The sequence below is a fragment of the Mytilus californianus genome, unplaced genomic scaffold (assembly GCF_021869535.1).
Source record: "Mytilus californianus isolate M0D057914Y unplaced genomic scaffold, xbMytCali1.0.p SCAF_1, whole genome shotgun sequence".
NCBI classification, from domain to species: Eukaryota; Metazoa; Mollusca; class Bivalvia; order Mytilida; family Mytilidae; genus Mytilus; species Mytilus californianus.
In genome coordinates, this window is record NW_026262581.1 from 2,342,055 (window position 1) to 2,368,363 (window position 26,309).

At 30.9% G+C, this 26,309-nt stretch overlaps 1 protein-coding gene across 2 annotated transcripts; it reads right to left on the reverse strand.

Moving 5' to 3' along the window:
* Positions 1-1,337: 1,337 nt before the first annotated feature.
* On the reverse strand, positions 1,338-26,046 carry LOC127733260 (carbohydrate sulfotransferase 11-like). Of its 2 annotated transcripts, XR_007997070.1 has the most exons (5): positions 25,920-26,046; positions 13,355-13,466; positions 10,455-10,504; positions 5,103-9,817; positions 1,338-3,265 (listed from the first exon to the last, which is right to left on the reverse strand). XR_007997070.1 is itself a non-coding variant. In XM_052242618.1 (4 exons), the coding sequence occupies exons 2-4, from the start codon at positions 13,464-13,466 to the stop codon at positions 8,927-8,929; spliced, it is 1,053 nt and encodes a 350-aa protein (XP_052098578.1). In that variant the 5' UTR covers positions 25,920-26,046; the 3' UTR covers positions 1,338-8,926. The 2 variants fall into 2 exon arrangements, 1 of the variants encoding a protein (XP_052098578.1); XM_052242618.1 differs by having other exon boundaries at positions 1,338-9,817.
* Positions 26,047-26,309: the final 263 nt, after the last annotated feature.

Here is a 26,309-nt window from a genome sequence, read left to right on the forward strand (position 1 = left end):
CGTGTATATACTACTAAGTTATGTCACATCAATATGTTTGGGAAAGAAACCAATAACAGACTTGACCTTGTCCGTTTGATCAACAGTCTTGTCAATTCAGAATTTAAGAAATTAACAATCCCTGCTTCTCTTCTAATCACACTGTATTTAAGAGTAAGACTATTTATCCTGTTAGGGTGTCATGTCTATCAATGGATTGATACCAAGCAGGTAAAGAATCTGACCCAGCTCAGATGATCTAAATAAAAGCTTTTGACAAAAGTGGTGGGGCAAAAATATATAACTTAAGAGCCATTTTTTTTTTTGCATAGTTGACATGTAACGTCACAGTACCCAAATTGCACCTATTCAACAAATTAGCTGAGGAAATCTTACAAGTTTTCTTTGAGACTAAACAATTTGTAGTTTTAAGATTTGACATTATACACGTCTTTCAACATAGGTGAATGTATTTAAATATACACTAAACGTTCACAGTATACATCAACAGATGAAGCATTCACTGGAAAAAGTTAAACTGCGGAAACGTCACCATGCGACGTTCACAAAAAGTCATCTTTTACAAATGAGCAAATAAAATAGGTTACAAGCATCCATTTCTTAAAAAATGAACAGTAAGCATAGACTAATGTCAAATTTTTCTAAATATTTGAAGAAATAAAGCAAAACATCTATTATTCGATTTTTAAGGATGTGAATTTAAGCATGGATGCAAGTTGGGTACTCCTTATTACAGAATCATGGATAGTTTGGAGGTCGGTTCAAACCCATTTAACTATGATTCAATATGGATTCAAAATTAAACTGGTGGAATTATATAGTAAATAAGGATACATCTACAAAATAAACCCATAATGGAAACTTTTGTCTGAATCATAAAAAAACGTAAGTGAAAAAACTGTCAAAATAGGTGCAATTTGGGTACTCTCATGTTATAGGCCTTAGTTTTTTCAATTGAATTGTTTTATATTTTTCATGTCAGGGCCTTAATAGCCGACAAAACAGTATGGGATTTTGTCCTTGTTGAAGGCTGTACGGTTGCCTACAATTGCTTACATCCACTTCATTTGAACTTTGGTGGATAGTTGTCTCATTGGCAATCATACCACATCTCCTTGTTTTTATACTGCAGACATTGGCAAGCTGTTACACTGGTATAGTTTCAACTTATCAAGAGATTTTGAGAAAGAAATCAAATGGTGTAACCTTTACCAATTTAAGGCATTTATAATGACCACAGTTCTTAGCAGCAAATGTAAGTGAATAGCTTCATTTTGTTTTGTGAAGTGATCTTTTCATATATATAATATTATTAATTAAAAAAACAACTCACATAATATGACAAATAATTTTATTTTGTGTTTAAGAATGTAAAATATAGTGGTTGAATAATAAGAATGTAAAATATAGTGGTTGAATAATGAGATAACAAAAAGGATGACTAGTTTGTGTTATAAACAATTTGCAACAGAAAAGTGTCTCAACAATTAAACATTAACTACATTTGTTAACATATGTTCTATTGTCTAAGACATAACTTAGTACATTTAATATGGAACAGCTGATTCTATACTGTTTAAGCGTAATTGATCACAAATGCTAACTTGAATGTGTCACAATTACCTAAAAAGGTACAGGAATGAAAATAACACTGCCATTTATACCAGTAATTGAATATCTGACTCCAATTAAATTTATGATTTGCAAAGGTAACTAAAAAGAAGCACAAACCTTCAAAATGTTAAAGCAGTAACTTGCATTTGTCTTGTGGCGCCAATTGTAAATCTATATTTGTACAGATGAGAACATTAAATTGTATTACAATGATTAAAAGTATAAGTATAATGGGCTTGGAGAAAGTTAAAAGTTTTGATGCAACAGAAACTTTTAATCATTGTTAAACAATACAATAACAATCATATAATTATACTAGCAAGTATCAAGGAGCTATGTTACAAAACTTACCATACCATGAAGGTACCAGGCTTGAATTGGCCATCATGAATAAAATTATTACACATGAATTTGGAGTCTTTCATAAATAATCAAAATTAAAGTTTCAAATAAAAGTTTCTTTCAAGAAATTAAAGCCTGGTGTACAACAAAGTAACAAATTCGTTGGATTTCTTTGTTAGAATATAAATCAGTAGGTGATATCAATTAACTGAGGGATTTCTTTGCAAGAATATAAATCTGTAGGTGATATCAATTAATTGAGATTATAATTCAAATCACAGTCAAAACAATGTATATGATAAAATATCAAATTCTGTATCAATGAACAATGGTAAAACACACAGCTTCTGTTGTCTTAGTTTTACTAGACTCAAACTTTAGTACTTTATTTAAATAATGGATTAAAAACTCAATTGGTTGCATTGGAAAGATTGTTTCTTTACCAAATGGAGAATAGTCTACTGAACATTTAAAATATGAAAATATAAAAATGGAAAAAGTCTTAAACAACTCCAAAATGGAAGGTTCACAACCTCAATAAGTTTTCAAACTATCTTTGAAGTTCCATAGAATGATTTGGGTTAAAAAAAACAATGTTATCTTTGGAAATTTTTTTGGTGAGAAATCACTAAGTTCCTATGTCTAGAATATTAATAAAAATTATTCAAACAAATCCATAATAGCAGGTGCACAACTTCAACGTGTGTGCAATCTGTCTGTCAAGTTTACAACATGTCTGCCATCTGTCTGTCAAAGTTACAACATGTGTTCCATCTGTCTGTGAAGTTTACAACATGTGTGTCATCTGTCTGTAAAGTTTATAACATGTGTGTCATCTGTCTGTAAAGTTTTCAACATGTGTGTCATCTGTCTGTAAAGTTTTCAACATGTGTGTCATCTGTCTGTCAAGTTTACATGTGTGTCATCTGTCTGTCAAGTTTACAACATGTGTGTCATCTGTCTGTCAAGTTTACAACATGTGTGCCATCTGTCTGTCAAGTTTACAACATGTTTTTCATCTGTCTGTCAAGTTTCAAGGGTATGGGTTGAAATCTGAAGAATTGATTACACAAATCAGTTACCTATATATTTCCCCTGCCCCAAACATCCAAAGACTGTAAGCTATTTTTTACTTGTCCACTCCAACCAAAAAGGTAATGCTTCCCTCAATCAATTTATTTGTCAGCTAAAGTCATGCCACTGTATTATTTGTCTGATTTCGGTGAGCTAAAGTCATAACACTGTATTATTTGTCTGATTTTGGTGAGCTAAAGTGATGCCACTGTATTAATTGTCTGATTTTGGTTATCTAAAGGTGTAATACCACCATTGATTTTCCCCTATTAGTCTTTGTTAAATTTGCACTTTTCAAAAAATTGTGCAGAATTTATCTTTGTTTCAAATAAAGAAATACTTGGCATGAGTAAAGTTTTATCCTGTCCAGTACTATAGAAAAAAATTCACATAACATTTCATTGCATATAAGAAAATAACCATCACTGGAAGTTAACCAATCAAATTTCCCCCCTTTCTTAACCTGTGTACAAGCTTTAGTAACCATGTAACCTCAAGTTTCCAAAATATTCTATAGAAACCCCAAATAAAAAAATAATGGTGCTTTGAAATACCCAAGATATATGTTTATGACCCAGAAATGTTTTACTGCAATGAAATGTAGGATCAATTACCTACAACTGTCAAATTCAAGGGAATATTTTTTTTCGACCTATTTTCGTATGCAACCGGATGTGACGTACTATGATTTGGTGGTATTACACCTAAAGAAGACTTTTTTGTTAAATAAACTGAATGTGACTTTTTTCCTTTGTAATACTGGTTATTTCTAGCATTCCTGTCAAGTTTTGTCATAATCAGTTCAATAGTTTGAGAAAAATCTAGTATAATGTAAGACGACATCTGCAGCGATTCGAGCAAAATTTCTTCGAAAAATCCAAACCAAGCCGCATCATGATAGAATATAGTGTGGACCAATAAATGGTCAAATATTTATCTCATCTGCCTACAAACAGTTGAATATGATACAAAAGATGACTTTAGGATGATAAATACTACTAATGGACCTCTTTGTCTTCCTTATAAGGTCTCTTTTGGTCCATTTATACCTCTAATTTCCTCAAAATTTCTACTTTTTAGGCCAATAAATAAAAATTTTGGGGTAACTTTCACTCATTTATGATAGAAATGTTATAATAAATGATTAATTGAAGTATTCAAGCTGAATGAACTATCCGTATAAAAGTTTACTGTCTCCAAGGAGGTTTCAATAAGTCCTTACGTAAAACTTAAATTTACGCCGCGTTCCAGAGAGGGACATAAAAAGCTTCTCTTTTGGTGAATAATTTGTTGTTACTGCTTTTAAAATAATTTCATTTACTTAAAACTATATATTTATTAAAGTATTTCTTAGGAAAAATTTTCTGGTATAGCAGAATATAAGAAATAAGGAGAAAAAACTCCCCAATACTCTAATTATGGCTTGTTCTGTAAACTAATATTCATGGTAAAGTCCTATTTCAAGGAAATTTTCTCATAAAATGTGTTTTGGAGACTCAATCCACTCAGAATATTTCATTATTTGTAATATTTCACTTAAATAGCAAGAAATTTTAACACATGAGAGTACTCACAAGGTCAAAGGTGCATGTACAGCTTCCCATATTAGGTGTAATACCACCATTGATTTTCCCCTATTAGTCTTTGTTAAATTTGCACTTTTCAAAAAATTGTGCAGAATTTATCTTTGTTTCAAATAAAGAAATACTTGGCATGAGTAAAGTTTTATCCTGTCCAGTACTATAGAAAAAAATTCACATAACATTTCATTGCATATAAGAAAATAACCATCACTGGAAGTTAACCAATCAAATTTCCCCCCTTTCTTAACCTGTGTACAAGCTTTAGTAACCATGTAACCTCAAGTTTCCAAAATATTCTATAGAAACCCCAAATAAAAAAATAATGGTGCTTTGAAATACCCAAGATATATGTTTATGACCCAGAAATGTTTTACTGCAATGAAATGTAGGATCAATTACCTACAACTGTCAAATTCAAGGGAATATTTTTTTTCGACCTATTTTCGTATGCAACCGGATGTGACGTACTATGATTTGGTGGTATTACACCTAAAGTCATGCCACTTTATTACTTGTTTGGTATCTTTCTGTTAGTTCCTTTTTGTGAAACAAAAGTATGGAATTTTCTCGCTGTGTTGAAGACCCATTGGTGGCCTTGGGCTGTTTTATGCTCTTTGGTAGGATTGTTGTCTCTTTGACACATTCCCCTTTCCATTCTCAATTTTTTTATTACCTTTGGAACAACCTTATATCATAATAGCAGCTAACAAAGGCCATGAAAAGACTACTAGTCATAGCAATCATCATGATATACTTTATCTGTTGTCTGACAAAGCTTGTAGTAATGGGATCGAATAAGAGATGTGAACAGACTTGGCTGCTCTGAAGTGACAATTTTTTTTTTAGACCAAGATTTAAAAAAAAAATATTTGTAAATAAAATCCTACTATGCATGCTTGCTCATTCTTGTAACATACATGAGCTGACCTTAAGTTATAAACATATGATAAACACAGTCTTGTCCATCAAAATATTTTAGACATAGTATATACACTTGAAGATTTATACAGCAAAAACAACTTCAGGGACCCCCCATAAGTTTTATAAATAAATGGAGAATTGTCCCTGGGACACAGACGATGCCCCATTTTGGATATAACGTTATAAAGGGACATAACTAGAGAACTGTAAAAGTGATGCCAACCAAATTCAAGCTTGATCTGAATTTTGAGGTAATAAGCATTGTGTATAAGTTTCATACCATTTGGTTGAGACAAACTGAAGTTGGAGAACAGAAACGAAAAAATCAGCAATTTTTCCATATATAAAGGGCATAACTCTAGAACAGTATAAGTGACGCCACCACAATTCAATCTTGATCTGAGTTTTGTGGTAATATGCATTGTATATAAGTTTCATAACATTTGGTTGAGGCAAACTAAAATTGGAGAACAGAAACTAACTTTAGGATGTACATATGGATGTACAGAAGGACAAGGATAACACTTAATGCCCCCTCCATTGTGGCGGGGCATAAAAAAGGGATTTTAGTGGTAATAACACATAACTTTATAGAAAATTCTAAGAGAGGTTTTTGTGGAAAGGTAATATTTTTTTGTGATATCTATGGCATCCTATACATTTGTACGTCTCCTTCAAATATTCAATTAGGCTCACCCAAGAAATTATTTATGTTACTTAATTTTTGACATTTTTATGCACTTCCACATGGCCTAGTTGCTTGCAAAATTTCATAAAAATCCATGATACATTTAGGTCCTGTTATCTTTAACCTGATATGGGATGGATGCACAAACAAAAAGATAGACTAAGAGTGTACACAACCACAATATTTTCATACAATTGATATTGCTAATATCTGATCACAAAATATATAGGCATAACATAGTTTTATTAATTAATTGCTGAAAAAATAAACATTAGTCTATCTATTATTTTTAAATCAGTCTACCTTCAAGACTTTTAAAATGCAATATTTCATTACACATTTTCTTGTATTATATACTTGAAATATATTGAAAAAATAAAATTGTAAAAATGTAAAAATCAGCAATTACAGTTTATGTTTAAATTTAGAAGGATTTCTGTAGAATTGGTAAATATATATCACATTCCTGAGATCAGAAAAATAACATGTGAAACATGATTCAATACAAATTTAAACAATAAGATAATAAAGTTCTACAAAAGGGATAAAGTATATATGTATCATGCATATGTTTAAGTACAATCAAAATGGAAATGTAAAAAAGAGATTTATTCACATTAGACTATAAAAATAATGGGACTTTGCAAAATTAATGTAAGTGCTTTTGAATCCCAACATTATATAACATCAACTGCAATTTATGGATCTTAACTGTTAATGACACACACATATTTGCCACATACTCATTTTGTAACAACTATTTTCAAAAGATTTTTTTTCAGGGTGTACAATACAGAAGCAGTCAGAGTCAGATAATAAAACATCTAAGTTTAACCAGTTGCTTTGCAACTTTGTGAATAAAAGGCAAAATCCAAAATTCACTGACATTATTGAACCAGTTGCATGAATTTGAAAGCAGTTCCAAACAAAAAATGGATATGCTGTCTATGGAAGCCTGTGAAATTATCTGCATGACATAAAGCTCAAGGCCAGTAAAGGCTGATTACTTTTCTTTAATCAGAATTTCAAATAAATGACGATGGTTAAGTTATGATGTTTGGTAAAAAAGCATGCAAACCAACTGTTACATTAAGAAATTAACTGCATTATTATTTAGCACCACAAAATGATATGGATCAGTACAGGGGACAGTATATAATAAACAGCTGCGCCATGAGCGCATGATACGCCCGTCGTCTTGTGTGTGAATTTTTATGCAATAAGCATAAATAGTTTCTGACATACGGCCTGACATGCGAAAACCCCCCTTTTTTTTTACAAAAAACTCAATATCTCTAAAATAAAATTTTGAATCAAAACCAAAAAGTATACAGATCTTAAAATTAATATAACTAAGAAGTGTGTAAAATTTTAAGCAATAATCATAAATTGTTTTTGAGATACGGCGCGACATGTGAAAACCCCCCTTTAAAAAAAAAAAATCAATATCTCAAAAATAAAATTTTGAATCAAAACCAAAAAGTATACAGATCTTTAGACTAATATAACTAAGAAGTGTGTAAAATTTAAAGGAATAATCATAAATCGTTTTTGAGATACGGCGCGACATGTGAAAAACCCCTCCCCCTTTTTTTTACAAAATACTCAATAACTCAAAAATAAAATTTTGAATCATCACCAAAAAGTATACAGATCTTAAGGTTAATATAAGTAAGAAGTGTGTAAAGTTTTAAGCAATAATCATAAACTGTTTTTGAGATACGGCGCGACATGTGAAAAACCCCTCCCCCTTTTTTAACAAAATACTCAATATCTCTAAAATATAATTTTGAATCATCACCAAAAAGTATACAGATCTTAAGATTAATATAACTAAGAAGTGTGTAAAGTTTTAAGCAATAATCATAAAATGTTTTTGAGATACGGCGCGACATGTGAAAAAAAACACACACCTGTTTTAGTTACTAAGTCCCGTAACTCAAAAAGTTTTAATCTTATTTTCACCAAAAAGTATACAGATCGTTTGACCATCATAAGAAACAACTATGTTAAGTTTCATGAAATTTGAATAAGTCATTCTTAAGTTACGGTGCGACATGTTTACCCCGGACAGACAGACGGACACAGGACATTTGTATACCATAATACGTCCCATCAAAAATTGACAAGCGTATAAAAATAAATGCACTGACCCCCATCTTTTTTTTTGCAACTAATTGTGTATTGCTTTAAGAATGTTATGCTAAAATTGTAAGAAAAAATCAAAGGTAAATATTTTTTTTCCCACTAAAACTCTACTTATGTAAAAATTTCTGAAAAAAAATGTGGATCTTATATCATATTCCCTTAACAGTACATGTATATATTCCTTATAAAAAAGGGTGCAGAATACTAATATTTATTGTTTTTTTTTATTATCCATAATATTCCTTTAACAAGACACACCATATTAAATTGTTACCTTTAATATTTTGCTATAAAATGTAAGAAGGTTTTGGAGAAAATTCTTATGGATAGCTTAAGTGTTAATAAAAAAAGACTTCTGACAAAAATATACAGAAGTCTAATAAAAAATTCATTACAATTGTATTTTTAACATACAGATTAACAGTATTCAAACTTAAATTGTATTTTGAAATTACCAAGTTGAACTTGAACATGAGTAACTTAGCAACCATGAAGAGATTAATGTTATACACTTTCTGCATTCAAATAAACACAAATTTTTATTTCTTAGACGACTTTAAAAATCATCATCCCTTTTGATTATATCTGGGTATGTATAAGAAAATAATTTGTAATCTTGTCTATAAATTTTCCAAAGTTTTCCTAGATCAATTTTTGATATATTGCTATAAAACTGTGTAAATGTATCTTTTGTTCTTTTCTTTTTATATGCAGCACCCCGTTTTGGAAACTGTATAAATGTATCTATTCCTAAATCATGCATTATATAATCTATATCATCGTCAAGGGTTTCATATTTACCAACAAAATCATAATTGATTAAGCATGGTTGACATAGAGATGAATAAAGGTCCCAATGCTCATTTAAACCTTCTGTTTCTATGGTAACTGGATCTGTAATGTACTGTACAAATTCATCAAATTTGGCAGTGTTTCCTTTCTCTATATCTTCCTGTCTTGGATTATTCCTGTACCTTCTTATAATTTTTCGACCAAACCGTTTGTGGAAATATGGACTTTTTTCTGTGAATTTGTTTCTGTATGCTGAAAGGAGTCTCTCAAAAGGTTCCCTCACCATGATAATTTTCTTGTAATTTTCTAATTTAAACTGTACTTCATCCTCTGAAAAACTATCTAAATAAGTGAGATATTTGTCGTATGTTAAATGTACATCTGCAGCTTTTAATGCCATAGGATCAGTAGCATTCATTTTGCCTGTTAATAATAAAAATACTCTCTTAAGATTTGTACAGGCAACTTTTGGTATGTAGCAAAATAATACTTTGTAGCGGTCATCTACTAAAATGTGAGATAAAGATTTCTTTGTAATGCTGTTCTGTATCAAACCTCGGCTTTTTAACTGTTGGCAGGAGGACAGTAGATTTTTGTAACGAAATTGACGGATTTCTGTCAGATTGGATAACTGATTGTTTTGATTGTTGAATATCTAAAATAAAACAAAAGTACACAAAGAATTGTTAAACGAAATAAAGGCAGTTTTCTCAGCATATTTTTCATGCAAGTTATTTGGCTAAGATCTCAGTTTTTCTCAACACAATTACATAAGAATATTTAAAGTAAACCATGTAGACTTGTTGATCTAGTATAAAGTATAGAACATTTTTAATCATGCAGCAATTTAGGTTATGCTCAATCTGGTCACATTCTGGTGGAATTAATAAAATAATATATATATATATATATATGATGAAATATTCATTTGAACAAGACTCCACTAATTTAAAAGAATATACCTAAGAATTAATCATGAAACATGTTGTTTCTGACTTACAAAAATGTACTTGATTATAAACAATTACAAGTATGAAAATCGTGATTAGAAATTGACCAAAAGTAGATGATCTACTTTGTGCACAATTTATTACAAAATATGATTTCTCTACAGAGTCCTTTATAATTGAAATATAGATTATGGTGAAGAAGTTTTTGTATAACCTCCCATTTCTCTTTAAGATGTCTTAATTGAAATAATATCATATCATCATCCCCTATGATGTTAGTAACATAAATCTGGGACAGAACAAAAAATCTTTAACAGTTTGTATAGCAATGTATTTTCTTACCTTATCAGCACTTTTGGTCTGGATTTCATTTGGGATCAATCTTAATTTTACTGCAAATATAACAAACTTATGACATTTCTATTTCTGTCAAAACTGTGAATATGCTTTTAAAAGTGGACACCAGTTTTCATTGTATAAAATTTTTTTTGGCTTCTTAATTCTGTGGTATTTGGCTAAGAATAGTATTAAAACAATTGACTGCAAAATCCATAAAAGTTGGCCAGGGACATCCATAAGTGAAACATAAAATGCTTTTACAATATGTAGATCTTTAAATTTTCTAATTTCTTCAGAAATAATACAAAACAATTATAGGGATTTGCTTCTTAATATTTCTATTTTTTATTGACACCTTTGCTTCTATGATTTCCAGTATATTGATCTCTTTTTTTGGAAACCTAAATCTTCTAACAAAGGTTATATTTTTAGGTCTACAAAAAGTAATACAAGTCTACACAGTAAGAACACACAAAATATATATAAACCAAAGTGCTTGTGAGCACTGAAGGGTAAAGATTGCTATCATTTTGCAAAACTGCATTGTATTTAGCAATGCACCCCATTTAGGAAAATCATATATTTTGAATAGGAGTTATCTTCCTTTATTCATAGTTGAACATTTATAGTTGAAACTATTTTTATAACATAGAATTATACACCATGTACAGCTTATGTAATTTATAATAACTTAGTTTTCTAGTATGATTATTCAAGATTGATTGATTGGTATTTAACCCCCCTTTCAGCACTATTGTGCTATTTCGTGGCAGAAGCAGGAGTGCCCGGAGAGAACCATCACCTTCAGTAGGAAAACTGAAAATCCTAGTCAATTAAGATTGGATTTGAGCACACCTGCCATTGACTCACAACCTCAGTATTGACAGGCTAGTGATGCAGTAGTTCAACTACTTTGACCACTCAGCCACAAAGGCCCCTAACATCAAATACACATCCTTTTGTAACTTAAATATCTGAGTAACATAAAATTAATTAATTGCATAAGCCATTACAACATGTACAATGGCTGGATGGGATCTAAAGAATGTTTTCCTCACTCTAGGACTAATACATTGTCTAATGGTCCCAGCCTCACTGCAATATGTTGTTTTAACTATTAAAGTTAGTGATAAACCATGGAAGATATAGATATTAAGCCAGTAGCATAAGGATTTTAATTGCATTTCATGCAATCTTTACCCTAAAAATTATCAGGTTTCTCAAACCTTTCAAATGAATAAAAGTGCACACCCAAGAAGAGTATTAAAAACACTATTGTTTATTCATATATTATAATCCATCAGCAAAAAAGTTTTGTCTTTGAGCACACAATTGGTGCCAATCATTGAAAAGGAGCTGCTTACTCTATCAAGCACTGATGAATCCACATTTTTTGTCTTTGAGCACACAATTGGTGCTAATCATTGAACAGGAGCTGCTTACCCTATCAAGCACCTGATGAATCCACATTTTTTGTCTTTGAGCACACAATTGGTGCTAATCATTAAACAGGAGCAGAGCTGCTTACCCTATCAAGCACCTGATGAATCCACAGTTTTTGTCTTTGAGCACACAATTGGTGCTAATCATTGAACAGGAGCTCCTTACCCTATCAAGCACCTGATGAATCCACAGTTTTTGTCTTTGAGCACACAACTTGTGCTAATCATTGAACAAGAGTTGCTTACCCTATCAAGCACCTGATGAATCCAGTTTTTGGTGGGTTTTGTGTTGGCTTGCCCAATCTTTAGTTTTCATTATAGTGTTTTATTTACTGTTAATTGTCTGTTTATCTGTTTTTCTTTTGACCATTGTGATGTTTTTATTTTTTGTCTTTTAGTTTTGTATTGCCCCTTTGGTATTGTCTCCCTATTTTCTAAAAAATAAACTGGACATTGGCTTGCAAGTTCAGTTGCATTATGGGAAATTTGGGCATTTCAAGTATGATATCCACTGTCCTTGTACAAAATGTAGATAAAAACATTTTCAATAAGAAAGATTAATTTTCCTTGCTATGTTTTATACATATATTTTAAGTATTTGTCCTTTAAATTATTCAAATTATATGATCTCATTTCTACCATAATCAATCATTTTAGCCATATGTTAAATTTCAGTTTAATTTATAGTAATCGATCTATGCTAAAAATATCTGTAAATATATGATGCATGTAAAGCTTCACCAATACAATTAATTTTTTATAAATATATTGTTGACTGAATGAAATGTCTATATGTAACAATAAAACAATAATCTATGATGTGTATTTTCAAATTCATCATCCTTATTTGAGGTTATATACTACATTTGTAGTTATAACTGTGTTTATTACAAATATTCAAAGTAACTTTCAATGCATGTTAACTTTTTGTGTGCATATTAATATACAATGTGTAGTAAATTCAACTAAAAGTAGGTGATTTGCTGATCACAGATACCCCTGCTTGCAGAAATTTTTTTTTTAAAAGTAAATTCCAAAACCAAAGTTCAAAATGAACCTGACTTGTATTTTATGGTTCATAACATTGTCTTAAAATCTAAAATACAATTGTTGTCAAATTGTTTTTTAATTACCAACTGGAAACAAAAGAAAACCCAACTTTTTAAATAACTAAAGGGCATAACTTACTCTGGAATGGTAAATGTCAAAACCATCAAAATTGAATATGACCTTTATTTTATGGTCCATGAGATTTTATTAAAATTTCAATATTTGGTAAATTGGTTCTTTGATTATCAAAGGAAAACCAAACTGGTGATTGACAGAAGAAAGGAAGGAAATGTGCATCCCTATATTATCCCCCTCCTCTTTGAGGCGAGCATACAAATATACATTGCTTTCTATAACATAATACATTTTATAATTTTCATAAAATCTTTGCAGAAAGATGAAGTAACAAACCTTTAGGTACAGGAACAGATACCACTGAATATAAGACTATAACAATGGAAGGGAATAGCAAAATGGCAACTAGACTCCCATACCATCGTCTAAACTTCATCATCCGCCACATCTGAAATATACAAATCCTGCCGGTCTTATAACAGTGAATATTATCTGTAAAATGTAGAAAATAATAAAGCATGCCACAGGAGACTTTCTACAAAGCACAAAATACCACAGAAATGTTATAAACTTATTGCCAAATACGGCCCTGTATTGATCAATTGGATGACATGCTTAATGAGGAATTGCTACACTTCATAAAAAGTCACCCCTTTATAGCCATATAATATTGGTTTCACTATGTTTTCAAAGAACCAATACTTGCTTAAGATCCCATAAAAAATAACCAGTACACTGTACATGTATGACTGTATGTACTGTATACTTTTACTTATTGTGATTGTTAAACAATGGATACAAATGCATGATTGATTATTGCAATTTCAGGGAAATGGTGCAATTAAATAATGCTATCAAAATTTATTAAATCTAAGTTTTTATTTTTGCAAACCTATCCTGTTCCAATTTTCCGAAAAATGAAAACATTATTTAAGTAATTTCTGAGTTTACAGTATTATTTCATGTTTACACAACATGTTGTATCAATTGTAAGAACAAATATTCATTGCCCATTTGGTTAGACCATCACAAGCTAATTAACACCCCTCAGTCAGTACCTAACAGAGATCTTTCCAGCTCCTTCAATTAAATTGTTGTTACATTTCTAAAGAAGGTTTTGCAACATTTCCTATCAGCTCCTTATGTAAAACATAGATAATACTTATATAATTAATAACATAAATAAATAAAACATATAAGAGATGCTAAGGTGATAATAAAAATTAATGACATGATAAGAAGAAGAAATAACTCTAGAACGGTTGTGTATAAGTTTTATAACATTTGGTTGAGACAAATTAAAGTTAGAGAACGGAAATGAAAAATTCAGCTATTTTTATGTTCATAAATGGACATAACTCAAGAATGGTAAAAGTGTCTCCACCAAATTTCATACTTAATCTGTATTATGTAGTAATAAGCATTGTGTATAAGTTTCATAACATTTGGTTGAGGCAAAACTAAAGTTAGAAAACGGAAATGAAAAATTTGTACTTGATCTTAGTTTGTGGTAATGAATATTGTGTATAGGTTTCTTAATGTTTGGTTGGGGAAAACTTAAGGTAGATTCATGGTATACCGCCATCTTGGATTGTACAATCGCCATACAAAATCGGTCTAGTTATTTGCCCAAATCTGCAAATTTGGAGACAGATTTGCAATTTAATGCTTAGACTGTTTATTTATATAAAGAACACTTGGTGATTTATTGTATAATTCAAAACATTTAAACAAATATCAATTTTTTTTGTTTTTAGAATCATTTTTTTAAATGAGCCATTTCAGGGGAAATAACTCTTTTAGTAAACAATTTATACTGCACTAATAGGGAAATTTTTAATTTTTACTTGCAGCAAGAAAACAAGTTCGGTGACACCATTTTTTCTTTTTATTTTCTTAAAACATATTATGAAACCTATCTTCTCACAATTTATTTCAAAATTCTATCTCATAGAATTTTTCTTATGCACACAAATGTGTTTTTTCATGAACAATCTAACCAAATTTAGGCTATTTTCAACGACTCATAGCTTGAAAAATAGCACGGTGACCCATACTTTTTATTACATTTTTGAAAAAAGCATACTAAAATCTTCATTTTGGCAAATTATAATAAAATTCTGTCTCAAAAAATATTTACTTATGATCTACCTTAAAGGGAAAATTCGTGATTTTTTACTTTTCATCTTATTATGTTCATAATACCATAAAAAACATATTTACCAAGTTTTATCTGGATATGAACACTAATAAAGAAGAAAATTGGGAATTAATAATTTAATTTATTCCAACTTCCTGACTTATGTGACGTAGTTTAAGTCTTTTTGCATGCCGGGAGTGAATAAATCTCGTTGTAAGTCTTGTTCGTTAACCATCTAATAACGCGATTTAAAGCGCATCGACGACTTTTGGCGTAGCTATTAACCAACTAATAATTAAGAAAGTAAAGTGATCCGCCGTGCAACTTTCAAAATTAAAATGTACAATTTATATTTAAAGGATTTCTGATATGATTATAGTAATAAAAGTAAATCATACAATAGAATATATTTTCATGAATTTTTTTTCCGACGGATATTTTGAACAAACATATATAACTGATATTGTTTTACAAATGCATGTTTGTATTCTCACCTGAAGGCTTTTACTTCAGTCTAGTACTGTGTAAATACAATGTGTATTGTACTGTGACACTAAGTGACCACCTGTTGAATGCGTGGTTAAATTCAAGGTAATTAAAAGATTAGTATTCTGTAATTCTATTCTTTTGATCTTCACTCAGTGAATTTTAGCCAACACGGTTCACCGTTACAGGTGTGAACAACATTTCGTATGAATAAAAACATTAATTATTTGGGGAGGAATATGGTGGCAAAATACCTGAATCGCCGTTATATACATGTATATCTTTTATATTTTGCGTAAGCTTAATTTTAAAATAGATAGGTGAGTATTTTGTTGTAACATCGAAATTCTGAATAACTTTCATTTAAATAATTTTACAGATAAAAATGGCCCACGAAAACGAGCGTATAAACCAAACACTGTACTTACTTTTTCAAATTATCATGGGTATTAACTGTGAATATTTCAATGTTTAGAGAAAATTATCGCGGTTACATGATTAATATAGGTTGGTCCGTCCACAGCGATCTTCATTTACCTAATCGGGAATGCCCTTGTTAAAATATTTAAAATCTCACAACGTATACATACTTTAGCTATTTGACCAACGATGTTTAAAAAAAATAACAGAATCAATCTAACGTCAACTTTCCTTTCTTGAAAGGAGACAGACCGGAGGAATCAATTTTCAATGTGCTTTATATCTTGTACCTTTGCAAGACTTATCATTCATTCATAAACCCACTTTATACCAGAGACATATATGTCAGTCTTAACTGACAAGAATACACCTAAAGCGGACAAGCAGTATTTTCTTTAAGTTTCTGTGATTTAATACCAAGAAAGAAAAAAATCCCATATTTAATTTGATACTTTGATACTCAATATTTTTCCTGGAAAATATTCATATCCTCGTTTGGGTTTACTCCTGGTTTGCCCACTTTTAATTAACCAATTATCTATTAGTAAAGAAAACAAAAAAGACAAAAGGTATAATGAGCATACAATTGTATAGTCTGTTCCAACTTAGGTATATATGATCATATAGTTTATTAGCGCTTTCTATATATTCAGGTATTTTTTATTTTGTAATTCCATTTTCATTTGAATAGAAAAAAGATTAATAAATCAAATATTTTTTTCTCTCAATAATTTAATATTAATTCAATCGATTCACATACATATTGAACAACTAATGACAAAACAATGATCTTCAGTTATAAAAGTGTCATAATAATTCAGTAGTTTCTGAATGATTTTAATGATATAAATACACCAATACAAGTTGGCTTTTATTGCAAACATAATTTATATAATATATGAATCAAGTTTATACATGCATTGCATAATGAAATAAATAAAGCACTAATGTTAAATAAATAATATGGGGCACTATATGTATAATGATGGGAAATACAATCTTTTTGTCGAGCCTGCGACTTTTGTTGCAAAAGCGAGACATAGCGATTCTACATGCCGTCGTTGGCGGCGGCGGCAGCGTCCACAAATATTCACTCTGTGGTTGAAGTTTTTGAAATTTTAATAACTTTCATAAACTATCCTGGATTTCTACCAAACCTGGACAGAAGCTTGTTTGTGATCATAAGATAGTATCCAGTAGTAAATTTTATAAATAAAAATCCTGTTTATCCGTATTTTACTTATAAATGGACTTAGTTTTTCTGCCAATTCACATTACATTCACTCTTTGGTTAAAGTTTTCAAAATTTTAATAACTTTCTTAAACTATCCTGGATTTCTACCAAACCTGGACAGAAGCTTGTTTTGTAGACAAAATGCGTGTCTGGCGCAAATACAAAATTTCAATCCTGGTATCTATGATCATGATGATGAGTTTATTCAGAAAAATATATTTATTAAAATTTAAAAAAAAATATGTTGAATAAATAAAAAGAAATTTAAATGACATTTATTCTAATCTATTATTATTATTATTATTTTTTTTTCAACTTTTTTTCAGAATGTACCAACATTTAAAACTATTTGTTGATAAATTGTAAAAAAAAAAAAATTTTGAACATTATATTTGTTTATTTTTTATTTTTATATTTGTCAAATTCAATACATTTTCCTGCTAAATAAAAACTATATCAAATATAATATATTTTGGCACATTTTCCTTGATTTAATAGCAGAATATAGTATTTTTTATAAAATTTTACAGGTAAAATAAAAGGTAAGAATATGACTATAATTCGGAAATAAACTATAATTGTTAAAACAACAATTCCCCCTATGTTTACATATGCATGTAATTAAAAGTGGGCAAACCAGGATGACACCCTCGTTTGGTCTGAAAATAAGATAAGAATTTGGTATACAGAACATGCAGAAGTGTGAATGTCATAAAACCTTGTTATATCAGAAACCATTATAAATGTGAACCTGTATACGTAAGACCTCATGGGACGTCACCTAACCACATACAGGTAATATACAAGTAGCTCTGTTATACCCGGAAATGTCAAGGTAAATCACTACCGATACAGAATGTACCAATGCAAAGAAAATTCTGATGATTGTGAAGCATGACCATTCATGATTTTAGAGGAGTCTTAGGTGGAAATTGCCGGTACGATTTAAATTCTGACTATATTTTTTCTCTCAATTTAAATCACTGAACTTAAAAAAAAAAAAAGAAACATACGCCCAAGATCAGAATTCTTCATGTAAATTCATAAATACAATGTTCTTATTTTGTAACTTTCGATATACTTCACCCCCCCCCCCCCCCCACCCCCCCCACATCTACTATCAGTCAATTCGGAGTGAAGTTTCTTTATTTCTTCAAATAAGCTTTTTGGGGATCATTAGTGTACGTCCAGTGGCATATATATAACATGCATGTCGGAACAGAAAAATTGACATGAGGTATAATAGAACCATGTTCACATTATTACATTATTATATATAATACACAACCATTGAGATGATGACGACTTTCTTAAACTGTTCAAAATAATCCTATGGAAATAAAAATCTGTGATTTTACTATGTGCATAACTTTGATGAACCAAAGCAAGTTAGATATAAATAAATAAAATAAATAAAATAAATATTTTATTATAGTGTCACATATTTGATCCATTGACAGAATGGAAACTAAAAATTTTGCAATCTTTCGATTTATAAAGGGACATAACTCAATAATGGTTAAAGTGACACTACCCAAATTCAACTTGATCTGTGTTTTAACAGTGGAAGTCAAAATTGAACATTGCATTGTATAAAGCATTGATTGTATTTGATTCAACTATAATCATAGACAAAGGAAGATAACTCCAATTTTAAAAATTACTTGATATTAAGAAGAAAATAAAAAAAATTCCATTTATAAAGGGGCATAACTCTAGAACGGTGAAAGTGACACCACCATAATTCAAACTTGATCTGTGTTTTGTGGTAATAAGCATTGTGTATAAGTTTCATAACATTTGATTGAGGCAAACTTAAGTTAGAGAACGGAAACTAAAACTTTTGCAATTTTTCCATTTATAAAGGGGCATAACTCTAGAACAGTTGAAGTGAGGCCACAAAAATTCAAGCTTGATCTGTGTTTTGTGGTAATAAGCATTGTGTATAAGTTTCATAACATTTGGTTGAGGCAAACTTAAGTTAGAGAACGGAAACTAAAAATTTTGCAATTTTTCCATTTATAAAGGGGCATAACTCTAGAACGGTTGAAGTGACGCCATAAAAATTCAAACTTGATCTGTGTTTTGTGGTCATTTGGGGTCATAAAAAAGACTAAAAGACAAACTCTATTGTCTTTGATAGCTTTTTAAATTTATTCATTTTTTTTTAGACCATAACAAATGACATTGTATATACACATGTCTTCTACTGAAGATCGTATAATGGGTATAACCTCAACTTGGGCTCTAGTTGCATTTTGGTTTTTAGAGTTGTTGTATTGCTGTCTCATTGACTTATAATTAAAATTTATCCTGCAATCAGCCGACTATTGTACAAATATCAGATACACAGTTTATTTTGGGGTCCTCAATGTGGTCCCAGTTAAAACTATGCCAATCCAGAGGCAATTATTTGGATTTAAACAACCAAAGCTTCAAGTGCGGGGTGTAAATTGCAAGATAAAAACCATATATATGTACATTGTCAGAAATAGAAATTTATTTGTACTCAGTTTGTACTCGCTACGAAACAGGAGAAAAGGGAGGCGAGTCTCGCTTTTCGTCCTGTTTCTAAAGCTCGTTATTGTGAACACATAAATTCTATATTTTCTCACAATGTACATATAGTGCTGCCAAAAAAAAAAAGAGTACTTCCTGACTGATTGAATTTTGGTCAGGTGAGCTAAATAGGCTGTCAGACATCAGAGCAATCTCTGACTACACTTCAGCATGTAAACTATGTAAAAACTTTTAAGCCAATGAACTCTGACTGCAGGTTTTTTTTGGAGGGCTGCTAATAATCTCCATGGAAATGAGATGTGCTAATGTTAATACAATACAATATACCAGATATCATTGACTTACCATAGGCAGTACCACTAAAACTGACCTAAATGTAATCACAAACTTTTACATGTAAACTATGGAAAATTTTCAGTCAATAGACAACAAATTACAGGGAGGGGCAAATTTTCTCCATGGAAATCAGAATTGCCAATTGTAAAACAACATGTACAACTGCATACCACATACCATTGACTAAACATTTTAAAATGATTGCTGTCATACAGTAGAAGTTCCTTTATAATGTTAGCTCCAAAGGAAGAAATATTATGTAATTTTATATCACAGTTTTTGTTCTTAGCAAAAAAAAAGAGCATAGAATATTGTTCAAATATGAACATTTATTATAGCATTGTTTATAACAAACTTTACATAGGAACCTCTGTTAGGGGGGAAACATATACATTGTACATATTATTTTGTATGAAGAACTTATTTAAAATGTGTACAGGATCAACGCCTTTACAATCCTATAACATTATAAAAATAAGCATTCAATTCTTATAATTACATTTTCATGATGTAACCATGAAATAAAGAGTTATTTCAAGCTTTTCATTTGTTTTTCAATGCATTTTTTAACATTGTCATTGATAGCATGATTACATTGTACATTGCAATTGATAAAATTAGATTACTTGTAATAAAAAAAAATCAAGATTACTGATTACATATGATTACATTGCAAAATGTAATTGATTACAGCTGATTAAGATTACTGATTATGAATATGGTTACCTCATGTCTGGTTACAGTCATTCTTGCAGTTAGTAAATTTGTAGCCACTTAATTCAATTTCAGCATTTTTGGACATTATTAGCTTTTATATAGATAAAACTTTTATGAACATTTCACATAAATTGTATTTATAATAAAATGCTTCGCTGAGCGCAGCCTGATACAACCACAGAGGTCGAACCCTGAACAGTTGGGGTAAATTTGGACACAATATTCAAGCTTGATACTGTCTGAATTTGGATTGTGATCAAATTTTTTACATAATATAGGTTTCTGACACAAAATAAATGTGGTCAAAGATCTCACAAATCTATTGTGAAATACTATGCAATTGCAGATTTCTTCTTGAAACTTTTAAAAAATTTGAAATTTGAAAAATTTTGAAAAAAAAATATGAACCCCTTAAAAAAGTTGGAAAAAAATCCCCTCCCCAAACTCTTTGAATTCCCCCTTGGAGCAATTACCCCAAACTCAATCCCAGCCTTTCCTTTGTAGTATGGAACCTTGTAGTACAATTTCAGAGAGATCCATACAATTTAACACAAGTTATTGTCTGGAAACTAGAAAAATGCTTGTTTTTGGCCCCTAATTCCTGCATGTTTTGGGACAATTACCCTCAAACTCAATCCCAGCCTTCCCTTTGTGATATGAAACCTTGTGGTACAATGTCAGAGAAATCCATACACTTACACACAAGTTTTTGTCCGGAAACTATAAAAGTGCCTGTTTTTGGTCCCTTTTTGGTCCTTAATTCCTTAGCTGTTGGCACCATAACCCCCAAAATGAATCCCAACCTTCTTCTTGTGGTATTAAACAATGTGGTACAATTTCAGAGCAATCAAGATACTTATACACAAGTTATTATCATGAAACTAGAAAAATGCTTGTTTTGGGCCCCTAATTCCTAAACAGTTGGGACCACCATCCCCAAAATCAATCCCAACCTTCCTTTTGTGGTATTGAACCTTCTTGAAACTTAAACTAAAACTAAAGTAATTGTCTGGAAACTAAATGTGTCTTCAGACGACGTCAACAACGACGTCGACGACAACATCATACCATTATACGATCCCAAAAATTTTTTGGCGGTCGTATAAAAACAGGTAATTGGGTCACAGGGTGTATGATAAAGTGCATATGAACTCAATAATGCATGAGTGACTCTATTCATAATAAATGGGGAATGTGTCCATGGGACACAGATGATGCCCCCGCTTGCATATCATATAAAGTTATAAAGGGACATTACTGAAGAAGGGTAAAAGTGATGCTACCCAAATTTGTACTTGATCTGAGTTTTGTGGTAATAACTATTGTGTATAAGTTTCACAAAATTTGGTTGAGGCAAACTTAAGTTAGAGAACAGAAACGAAAAATTCAGCAATTTTTCCATTTGTAAAGGGGCATAACTCTAGAAGGGTTAAAGTGACACCACCAAAATTCAAACTTGATCTGTATTTTGTGGTAATAAGCATTGTGAATAAGTTTCATAACATTTGGTTGAGGCAAACTAAAGTAAGAGAACAGAAACCGAAAAATTCAGCAATTTTTCCATTTGAAAAGGGGCATAACTCTAGAATGGTTAAAGTGACGCCACCAAAATTCAAAGTTGATCTGTGATTTGTGGTAATAAGCATCATGTATAAGTTTCATAACATTTGGTAAAGGCAAACTAAAGTTAGAGAACGGAAACCAACTTTGGGACATACGTACGTACGTACATACAGACGAACAAGGGTAACACTTAATGCCCGGGAGGGGGGGGGGAAATAAAAAGTGTCTGTGAAACTTCATAAAAAGTGTCTGTGTAACACCAGTTAATGCACTGTTTTCTATAGCTCTGCTGGGGCAGTCTTTCATCACAGTTTTCCTCTCAGTGGCAGAAGTTCTAACAAGAGGTCTTGGAAGTTTTTTTTTACTGCATTTGGGAAAATATCGAATTAGTGTATAGGAAGACAATAATTCAATAGCAGTTTTTCTTTTTTTTTATGGGAAATAAAAAAATTAATGAAAAATAACGGATTTTATCATGTTTTGAATTTTTGTAACAACATATTTTGGAAATCAAATGTTTCAGTTTATTTTTCATGCTCACTGGAGTAAAGTGATATTAGGGTAGATCCAAGGATTGATCATGTTACACAGTATGTTTTCATTTACCATCGCAATGTCCAAAATTGGTGATAGTTTATTTGACGTTGAAACTCATTTTGCACTATCACAATTCGACTTGAACAAATTCATTGAAGATGAACAGAAAACAGGCAATCTTTTGTATAGTTAAATTAGATTCTGAAAATTTAAGTTTTACTACTAAGCAAACCGGAGAGAGGTTTGTGCATGGAAACATTTAATTTTTATCAGTCAAGGATGTAACTCTATAGGGTTATTAGAGAAAAATAACATACATTTGTTATTGTGGACTAAAAAATCAAAGAACTGTGATAACATATGTATGTTACATGTTTCAAAGGGACAATGTACATCATTTGTTTTGTTAAAATGTATACAAGTTCTATTGATATTACTATTGTCTTTATGTATACTTAACTATAGAAAGATATAACAGTTCATAGTTCGCCAATCATGCATAGTACACCTATGTTATTACAGAAAAAGTATGCCTATAATAACTAAAGGGTGTTATTACAGCTTCTCTACATCACTCCTAAGCATTTGCTCAGACATTCATCATGTTTAATTACAATGAATTTTAATTTATTGTAAGAAATAATGATCAGAGCATGTAATGAGGTTCTGTGCAAGCTTCCCAGTAATTCTCGAGTGTCTCATATAACAAGTTACATGCCTTTAATAACTAAGCCTTGTTATTACAGCTAAGTTTATCCCTTAAAAGCCTTGTCTTATTGATTTACCATGATTAATGAAAAATGTATTAATTTAATTCAAAAATTAGTTATCAAGGCTATGCATTTAGTTTCTGCGCAAAGTTTCCAGAGTTCCCTAGAGCCCAGGCCACTAAAAATCAATTTATGTATGATTTATTTTACAAATAACAAACATATGTTATTACAGATTTAGAAAATTTAAGGATTAAAGAGTAAACAACTCATGAAAGTATCTGTAATAACACATGCAAGTTATTTTCTGTAATAACCCTATAGAGTTATATCCCTGACTGTTTATGATTACAATCGATTTAATTGATTAAATTACAATTACTTTGATAATTGAATGTAATTGATTACATCATCGAAATAAAATATGATATTGGATTATGGAGTGCCTCACCATTGTTGACAGCCAATCAAAATTAAATTACAGATTCTAATGAAACATACATTCCATTCTCAATTCTATGTACATGTAATGTAGTAAGTGGTTCTCCTTCAAAGACCTTATCACAAATTTTAACAAAAGTTTGTTCACTATGCTGCAGCCAGAAACAGAACGTCTGAGTCTTGCAGCTATGTGAAGAGCAGACAAAACTATAACCTTTGAAAGCTTATTAGGTAGCACCTGCCTCATATTATTTTTATGTACATGTAGGTAGTCTTTTCTTGACTTTATAAGGTCAGAGTGGGTCTCATTGGGGTCTAAGCGTGACGCGGGATTGCCGATTTTTTGTAAGCGTGACACTTGAAAGTCAAATTATTGTGCCGTGAAAACGGGAAATGATGTCTAGCGGGATACGGGAAATTACAAAAAAATTCGTAAGGGTTCCGCGGAACCCAGTGTCTCGCCTACTTTTGCTGTTAATCGCAGGCTCAACAAAAATGAGAAAAAAAATTAATAAAAATATTCCTCTCTATACTATCATTTGAATGTAAGTAGCTTCTGTCCAAGTTTGGTAAAAATCCAGGATAATTTATGAATCTAATAAATGTTTTAAAAACTTAAACTGCAGACTGTATGTAATGTTGACTGGAAGAAAAACTAAGTCCATTTATAAGTAAAATACGGAAAAAATGGAACAAAATTTTATCAAAATTTCCTTCTAGATACTAGCTTTTGATCATAAACAAGCTTCTGTCCAAGTGTGGTACAAATCCAGGATAGTTTAAGAAAGTTGTTAAAATTTTAAAAACTTTAACCACAGAGTGAATGTAATGTTAACTGGCAGAAAAACTAAGTCCATTTATAAGTAAAATATGGAAAAAATGGATTTTTTTTTTTACAAAATTTACTTCTGGATACTATCTTAAGATCATAAACAAGCTTCTTTCCAAGTTTGGTAGAAATCCAGGATAGTTTAAGAAAGTTATTAAAATTTGAAAAACTTTAACCACAGAGTGAATGTAATGTTTCCTGGCAGAAAAACTAAGTCCATTTATAAGTAAAATACGGAAAAAATGGAATTTTTTTTTTACAAAATTTACCTTTGAATATAATCTTATGATCATAAACAAGCTTCTGTCCAAGTTTGGTAGAAATCCAGGATAGTTTAAGAAAGTTATTAAAATTTCAAAAACTTTAACCACAGAGTGAATATTTGTGGACGCCGCCGACGACGACGACGACGACGACGACGCCGACGGAATGTAGGATCGCTATGTCTCGCTTTTTCGACAAAAGTCGAAGGCTCGACAAAAATGAGAATTGCTTACGTACATAGTGTAAGTGGGATACGGGAATCTAATAAAACAGTAAGCGGAAGCGGGATCAGAACCCCCCAATGAGACCCCCGTCAGAGAAAACAGTAATCGTCCTTTAATTTTCGTACTACAGATATACTTCAGATGTTGAACTTGCAGTTTCTTTTATACACCTTACGAATTGATTTATTCATGTTTTATGCATAAAACAGTATTCATAAGGTACGGGGTTGAAATTATGTGTAAAACATTGGGTTATGAATATTAAGTTATAATTAAGGTAGTGAATAAAAAAACGCTGGTGGTATTTTTTTTAACGTGCATGTTATGATGTATTTTACTAAGGAAATTTAAGTTATTAACCACATGCACATTGTATTCGGGTCTACTTGGGTGATCGCAAGAGTTCTGATTCATTCTACCTGCCCTGCCCCTTAGGCTTAGGACATAATTGCATGTGTACTTATCATAAAAAAGACATACAGCAAATCTAACTATCTGAGCATTTTTCTACCATCGTACACAGCCGAAACTGGCCAACAACAACTCCTTTGTTAGCTAGCTTCTCAAACTGCAACTTTTATGAGCTCACTTTTTCACCAAAAAGTTACACCGGAAATTATAAAACTAAACAGAATCCAATTCGGAACGACATATGGCTTTCCGGAAAGAAATCGTGTACCTCAAGTATTAAATACAGCACAGCACTGCTGTGGCGTGTTTTATTAGTATCTTCTATTCTGTACATCTCCAGAATGTTTTCTGGTGAAGAATAAAATAAAAACAAAACCTGGACCTCTTCTGGAGATATTCTGTAGAAGACGCAATAAAACACAAATTCAATTTGCCGGCAGCAAATGTCCCTTTTTAAAA